This window comes from Fukomys damarensis, unplaced genomic scaffold, assembly GCF_012274545.1.
Source record: "Fukomys damarensis isolate Sample0158 unplaced genomic scaffold, DMR_v1.0_HiC HiC_scaffold_17, whole genome shotgun sequence".
NCBI classification, from domain to species: domain Eukaryota; kingdom Metazoa; phylum Chordata; class Mammalia; order Rodentia; family Bathyergidae; genus Fukomys; species Fukomys damarensis.
In genome coordinates, this window is record NW_022900929.1 from 4,741,490 (window position 1) to 4,749,595 (window position 8,106).

At 52.8% G+C, this 8,106-nt stretch overlaps 1 protein-coding gene across 1 annotated transcript in view; it reads left to right on the forward strand.

Annotated features, from left to right (window-relative positions):
• Window positions 1–1,983, forward strand: part of Foxk1 (forkhead box K1) — a 51,566-nt gene extending 49,583 nt beyond the window's left edge. Inside the window, exons 9-10 of the mRNA XM_010642859.1 lie at window positions 1,084–1,308; window positions 1,676–1,983. Coding sequence (XP_010641161.1) covers window positions 1,084–1,308; window positions 1,676–1,956 — 506 coding nt within the window. The 3' untranslated portion in view covers window positions 1,957–1,983. The remainder of the gene's footprint in view (window positions 1–1,083; window positions 1,309–1,675) is intronic.
• The last annotated feature ends 6,123 nt before the right edge of the window (window positions 1,984–8,106 follow it).

The window sequence follows — 8,106 nt, forward strand, 5'->3', positions numbered from 1 at the left end:
TTTTTTTTTTTTTTTTTTTTTTTTTTCTTTCAGAGCTGGAGATGTATTCCAGTGCAAAGGCCCAGGGTTCAATCCCCAGCTCTTTTCTTTTTTCTTTTTCCAGTACCAGGGATCAAACTCAGGGTCTTGCACTTGCCAGGCAGGTGCAGTACCAATGAGCTATATCCCCGGCCCTCCCTAACCCCTTTTATATTTTATATTTTGAGACGGTCTTGCTAAGTTGTCCAAGCTGGGCCCAAACTTGTGATCCTCCCACTTCAGCCTCCCAGAGTGCTGAGTTTACAGCCCTGTGCCAACATGCCTGGCTAAGCGTGCCCTTTTAAAGCATCGTCTGTCCCAGGCAGCCTCCTCTCTTGTTCTTCAAGTGCATATGACTCTTAGGTTAGATTTTGTTTCTTCAGGTGGGGTCCTGCATACAGTTGGAATTTAACATCTCCTGCAAAAGGAAGAATAAGCCTAGAGGATAAGCCCACTAGAGCCAGAATCTTCAGGGGGCATTGGAAGAGAAAAGTATCTGAGAATCCCTACAGGAAGTCAGGGCCCCAGGCGTCTGTGGGTATATAGGACAGCACTGGGCCTGTCAGGGATCCCCTGGGAGCACTTCTGTCCAGGCAGCGTCTCATTTGCTGAATCCGTCTTGGTGGTAACTTTTTATTTTGATACCGTCAGTGAAAACTGTGTCTTGATGAAAGAAAGCTATTACTTCTCTGAAAGTAAATCGTTTCATTCCAAATGACATTTTTTTCTTTCTTAGATTAAATTTGGTTTGGTCAAAGTTTAAGGCATATTTTCTCAGAACCTTATTGTTTTCCTTTGGAAATACATTTTTGTCAGCGCAGTTTTCCTTTGAGAAGCAGTTTTCCCAGTGCCGCTTGGTGTGTACATGTGTGCACACATACACACGTACTGGCAGGCCCTCTTCCACATCATCGATGCAAACCCCTGACCTTTGTGGCCTGGTATGTTTTGTTTGGTTTTGTGGTGCTGGGGCTGGAACCCAGGGCCTCGTGCATGCTAGAAAGTGCTTCCAGCTGTGTACACCCCACCACCACGTGTGGTTCTGATTTGCTCTGTGCCCCACAGGCTTGGAGGAGAAGCCCACCATTGCCTTTGCCACGATCCCTGCGGCCAGCCGGGTCATCCAGACAGTGGCCAGCCAGATGGCTCCTGGGGTCCCTGGACACACCGTCACCATCCTGCAGCCAGCCACACCAGTGACCATCGGGCAGCACCATCTCCCCGTCCGAGCCATCACTCAGAATGGAAAGCATGCGGTTCCCACGAACAGTTTAACCACCAGTGCTTACGGTGAGGCCCCGGCCCCAGGTGCGAGGTCAGCTTGGCACCAGGAAGTTTCCCAAGCCTCACCCAGTTGCCTCAGCCCGTTTATTGAGCACCCACTGTGTGTCGGGCACTTTGCCAGGCTCATACGTACTGGGTGGGACAGGAGACCAGAGGAAGAAGCCAGTCAGCCGACAGGGGCATGGGTACAGAGTGGGGTGGGATGGTTTGGGGCAGGCCACCTTTGGGTACTCAAGGTGAGAGATGGGCCCTGTTCCACAGTACCTGGTGGCTGGAGGGTGTTGGGACAGAGCACCCCAGGACTGGCAAGCTCAGTTCCTGTTCATTTGACTGAGCCCAGGTCCCTATGTAACCTGTCCTTTCTCCACCCTAGCCCTCACCAGCCCCCTGCAGCTCCTTGCAGCCCAGGCGAGTTCGTCCACGCCAGTGGTGGTCACCCGGGTATGTGAGGTGGGGCCCGAGGAGCCAGCAGCAGTGGTCACAGCAGCCACCAGTGCCACCCCCACCGTGGCCACCTCTACTGCCACCTCAGCTTCTTCCATTGGGGAGCCCGAGGTCAAACGGTCCCGGGTAGAGGAGCCCGGTGGGACAGCGACCACACAGTCTGGGGTGATGGCAGCTGCCGGCCCCCAGGGCGCAGGCACCGGGGAGTGAAGTTACCTGCATGCACACACACAAGGGTGAAGTAGGACTCGTGCCACAGGAGCCCGAGAGGAGCCAAAGGCTGCTCCAACAGATGGGAGGGAAGCCCTGAAGCTGCCCGCCCTACGGCCACCACACCAGAACACTCTTCCTGCCCATTTATCTCCTGTCCTTCTGCGGTTTGAAACAAAAACACATAAACAAGTTCAGACAACTGATTGTATGATTCTGGGGATTCCGTGTGTTTATTTCCTTCTCCCTCTGAACCATCTCCTCTCCCCAGCCCTTTAGTCAAGGGCATGGGATGAAGATCAAGCCCCAGAACCTCAGGAACCCAGCAAGATGCCTGCCTGTGACCAGGAAGACCTCGACCCACGTCCTGGCTTCAGAGCTTTACCAAGGTAGCAGTCTGTGTCCCTGGGGGACCCAACAGAAGCGCAGCCGTGTATAGACCAAGGCCTCTTCTGTGGAAGACAGATTGGGAACAAATTCCTATTCTAGATTGGGAATAGGCCAGAGAAAGGCAGGAACTGCCAAATTGCAAACTGTTTTCTGGTGTCTTTTACCCCAAAATGGCATAGAAAATATTGGCATTAATTGGGACAGGGAGGGGTTATCTGGTTTGGCTTTGGACCCCAAGTATTTCTTGCTATGTTAAGACATGGCATTCAGGCTTCTCCCAGATCGGAGCCAAACGCTCGTGAGGAGCTCTGTGTCTCCGAGGCTTCCATCCATAGACAGTTGAGTAGCTGTGGCTGCCCTGCCATCAGCCCCCAGGAGCACCAACTGCCGCCCTGTCTGATAACTCCAAGAAGGATTAGCGGCTCCTGCGTTGGCATCAAGATGGAATGCTCTAGAACGGACCCACGTGCCCATCGCTGGAAGGCAGGAGGGGTGAGCCCCAAGTTCCCAGCCTCTGATGGCTCGATGCTCGGGCCAGTGGACACAGTCTGCTCACATTCTCTCCATCCACATTCCAGTGACCACCCCAGATCCGTCCTCTGCGACTGTTTCTTCTGCGTCAAACTTGGGGCCTTGAGTCAGTTAACAGGGTGAGAAACAAAGGACAGGATCCATCAAGGAGTCTGGATCCCTTAGGGAAGCCCCTCCACGTGTCCTAACCAGCCACCTGCTTTGACCCCCTCAGTCACAGGAGAGGGTGAGATGCCCTGGCTCTTCCTGGGGGATGTTTTAGGGAAACATCGCCATATCTGCATAGAAGTTGGCCTCCAAGCACCCAGTCCCTCTTCTGTGGCTTCTTCTGGAGGTGGATCATGCCTAGGAACAAAAGGATGGTGGCCACATCCTGTCCTTGGCATCACAGCCTCTCATCAGCAGGCAGCTTCGCCTTCCCTGGGCCTGATGGAAAAGCTACAGAGAAATCAGGTCCTGGGCAGCACTAGAAGGAGTGGTGGTCCATGGAAGATCCAGCAGGACACGCGCCACCTTAATGGAGGGTCTGCCTTTCTCAGTGATGCCAAGGTAGGGCCAGAAGGCAGACTGCAGCCAGGCTGGGACAGGGCTGGTAGGCGATGGAACAGCCTCAAGCTGTGTTTGCCGGCACTTGGCCTTCTGCCCCACTGGGTAAAATCCCTCTCCTGTTGCTTTTTAAAGCCCCCTTCCCCATTTCTATGGCACTAAACTTGAATGGGAAATAAGCTCTGTTATGAGGTCCATATCTGTGTAGCCATGGTAAAGTGTTAGAGAAGCAGGTGTGAGGTGACAGCAGCTGATCTCACCAGATGGTGCCACGCAGAAGTGGCTCCCTCCCTACCAGTGGTTTCCAACCCTGCCCTCTTGTAAATGCTGTCTCCTGTGTGTCTGGTGCATGTGTGGGTCAGGGGAAGGGGGTTGGGGTAAGGGGGCCTGAGGAACTGTGTGTGGCAAGGGACATTAGGGTCTCTTTTTGCTTCTGTCCCTTCCTTGGGCCTCATTTGTGCCTGGCTGCAGGGTCTCATCGGTCTGGCTCCAACCTGTGTGCTGTCCTGGCTTCTGGGACGTTCTGGTCTCGGTCCTCTGTTGGTAATGCAGATGCTGTGCCAGGAGAGTGGGTAGGAATGGAGTTGGGGAGGACAGAGACCTGGTCCCGACCAAGGAGAGGGATGAGGGGAGGGACCCTTGGGGTCAGGGCAGATGGTGTGGAGCAGAGGCCCCTGCCTAGGAGGACTGCTCTGCGGGTGTATGGGTGAGCATTTTGAGGGTCTCTGATCACCCAGCAGGCAGCACACCTGCCTTGCGTTGGAACTCACCCTGAGCCGAGAGCCATAATCACTGACCACCCGGTCCCCTGGTGCGTGTCAGGCCTCTGCACGGGCCTCCCCCAAGCTCATCCTCGGGGCCAGAGCCCAGCCAGTGCCAGGAGACCCTCTACAAGGCAAGGGCTCAAGCAGCCTTCTTCATGGTTGAGGGAGAGCTTACCAGCAATGAGCACAGGACCAACATCACTGCAGCAGTGGAGCCCAAGGACCTGCTGGGTCACACAGGGCCCCTAGCATTGCATGGCCTGGGGTGGAGAGGTGACCAAGAAGGGCAACATAGCCTCAGCTTATCTGATGAGCACTGCCTTCCAGATGGAGACTGGTGTCCACTCCCCTCCAGTGCATCCCACTGAGACAAGCTATGTAGTAGTGAGCATGAGAAGGGCTCTCTGCCACTGTGGCACTGACCACAACTGGGTCATAGGGAGGCCCAAGGGCATCAGCCTGGCATCTGGAGGACTGCATGCAGCCACCTTGTGCTCAGCACCTTTGAGGAGCTCCAGATCCTCAGAAATCATACAGTGCATGGCCTGGCTTCAAAGACATTTGTCCCCAAATCCTCCCTAAGAGGTTTCCACATGCCCTGGGAAAGGGGAGACCACAGAGTTTGGGACCAGCACTCAAAAGAGGGTGTGGAGACTGCAGTCCTCAGCCTGCCTCAAGGCCTGGTTTTTCCCTACTTTGGAGTTGTCTGTTTGTCCTTTTTGTTTCTCTGATTTAGAACTAAGCCAAATGGAATAGGGGGAAATGAACTTCCGAGTTGCTGGGATGGGTGTCCTATAATCCCAGGTCCTGTTCTTTGTGTCTCGAGTAGGGAGGGAGCAGATGGTCTTTACCCCAGCCAGGATGGCTGTCTCCCTGCCTTCTAGGCCACCCTGGCTCCTCTGCCCTCAGGCCTGGTGACAGGCTGCTTTCGGGTCACAGGTGTCACTCAGTAGGCACTTGTCTTTCCACTGAAACGGGTCCTCCAGGGACCTTCACTGTGCGTGGGGACTCTCCAGAGAGCCCGTGGAAGGTCCCTATTAGATGGAGACCTCTACTCTGGGTGATTCCATTCAAAAGGATGAGAGAGCTACACTCTGGCTTAGGAGTCGGTGTCCTCCTCTATGGAGACAGTGACCAGACCTCACTTGAAACACAAGAACTTAGTTGAATGTGAGAAAACGTTAGAAAAGAAATAATTTCCCCATAGCTTTTAGAGCATAGAAACTGATACATCTGGAGGGAGGGGACACTGCTGTTCTTCAAAAGCCTCAGATTCCACTTGGCCCCCAAGCGGCTTCATGTGGTCTGAGGGACACAGCCATCCCTGGGATGGGTGCCCTTGCCTGTGCTGCAGCCCTGCGCCCCTGGGACTGTTTGCATGCTGTGGTGTGGTGCTTGTTCCAGAGTACACAGCGAGCAAGGCTGTAAGAAAGAGCTGTGGGAGCCTAGGAGTATCCCCACCGCAGGCTGCTGGCTCCAGATGGGAGTGTGCTTACCGCAGCCTGGTCTCTGGCCTCCTCTAGAATACCTCTGCCTAGAAGCAATATTATTTAATAAGAACAATACAGATTGTTCAAATTGCTGCTATGAAGACAGAATCTGAGGACTTAGCTCTGGAGGGTCCCCTCTGTGTACTTTGGTTCTTTGAGGTAAGGGCAAAATATAGAATATAACAGGGGTCCCCAGCCAGTTTCTGGCTTCTTTTCACGGTGCGCTTCTCTCCCTTACAGCTCCCGTATACTTTGCAAGTTCCTCTCTCTGGGCCTTGTTTTCACATTGAGGTCTTGAGCGTTCAGGACACTCCCCGTCGTTGTGTCTGCTCTTCATGCTCAGGTCTGGACCAGGACACCTGCCCCTGGCATCTGCTCTCAGTACCAAAAGCTGCTCCACTGGTGCCTGGGCCAGGGATTGGCACTGGTGCCTGGCGGGCACCCCCTTTCCTGCTGCAGCCCGAGGTTCAAATTGTCCAAGTGTGGGATGGAGAAGGTTGTCGAATTGGGACCTGCCATCTCTCCTCTGTCCTCCCTGAAGTCACAGCTGCTTGGCAGAGTGGGATTTTGTGAGATGACTGTGGATATTTTCCCTGAACTGAAATAAATAGTGGCCCATTTCACTGACTTCGTGTAGGAAAATGATTTTACACTGAGGTTCATAAACAGTTCACATGAGCGGCTTATTGCCATTCCAGCAGCTGCAGGTACCCTGGCCAGCTGTTCTCTCAGTGGGACTGGGCTGCACTTTGCAGGGCCCAGCTCCGCTGCTGGAGGGAAAACTCCAAACTACATCCTGGGGGGTCAGGGTACAGCGGCCAGTCAGGGCTGCCCCACAGCGTGGCAGCCAGTTGCCCATCACCAGAGGTGTTTTCTGGGCATGTGAAGTGGGTGGCATTCCCCTGGAGGTCACGGGAAGGTTTTCAGGCAAAATAGAACCAGAGGGCAACAAGAAAGAGGTGCAGGTGGGAAGTCACTGCTGGAGGTCACTACTGGTCACATCAAGGCCCAGAGAAAGACTGAGTTCCACCCCAAAGCTCGGCCCACCACCCCAATGAGAACTTCCAATGTATTCTAGTGCCAGACTGAAATGAAGATCCCTCCTTTCACTGGGTGAGCCTTGGGGACTTATTAGCTTCTTTGATTTATGCTGATGGCTGATAGGGCTGCTCATTGTTACAGAAGAGTGAAGAGCTTTCTTCTAGATGTCCTTTTCTCTGCAGGGAGAACCTCAACTTAACACTCTTATCCATTCTTTGCACCTAAGTCATCTGTAACCATGAAAGTATGAGAAAAGCCTGGGGCCCAGGCTGAGCGGCAGGTGAGCCCTGCCCTTGGGTTAAGGAGCTGGACACTAGTGCATGGGACCCCAAAACCCCCATGAGCCAGCGGCATCCTCAGGTCATGGCCTTTGGGTTCTGGTCGCCCAGAGGCTCCCAAGGACACTTGGAGAGGTTGCTAAGTGACCCTCCCGTCCTCGCACCTTACCCACTTGAGTCAGAGGAGATTCAGAAGAGTTCTGCTTTTTTTACTGGGGATCTGTTTCTGGAATAGTTTGAACAGTGCAGGCAGCTGGACCCAAGAGGGCACACTTCATGAATGGCTGGATACGCTCCGTCCCTCTGTGGGTTTTCTTCCCCACAGTAATAGCACTTACCCCTGTCTAGAGTGTCTAGCTCTGTCCCCTGGCTCCTGTGTGGCTCGAATGAGCTGGGAGGAGCCCTGTGGCTCCCAGATAGATTCTTTGCTTTTGTTCCCTTCTCTGGCTGTGTGGATTCTAACTGCCTGTAGCCTCTGACTCTCTGGGTTAGCTGGTCCAGATTTTTTTATAGTCAGTAAAAATGGGGTTTAAAATCACACATTTTAAGTTTCTCTTTCTTCCTTCCTAACTTTCTGGATTAGAGGCTTTCTGGATTCCTAATACACCTTAACTTATGTGGCTTGAACCCTGTTGCCAGAGAAAGTGACAGGAAGGGAGGAGAGAGCTGAGTCTTCTCTTAGACTCAGTGTGGGAGGGAAGGGTTAAAGCCAACTCTGAGATTTTCTCTTACCTGAATGATAATTCTGTAAAAATAATTTGATGGGGGGGGTGTTGTTCGGGTAGTGTGTGTGTGTGTGTGTGTGTGTGTGTGTGTGTGTTTTTCTTTATTTTACAGTGGCTGTCTTAAAGTATTTTCACAATACGTTTAATAATCAGTGCTTTAAAAAGCAGTGGTATCCTGTAAAGTGGGAATTCTGGTTCTAGAGCTTGGGATGCGTCCCAGGTCCCCCAGGCAGAAGCGCTGGAGTCAGAAGAGCCAGTGGACCCACGTCAAAAGCAGCTTGCCTGGGTTTTCATTTCAAATGGGATACAGTATTTTTTTATTACAGAGCCATACTTTTTTTTTTTTAAAGTTTGAGATCTGAATGTGATTTCTAATTGTATCAGA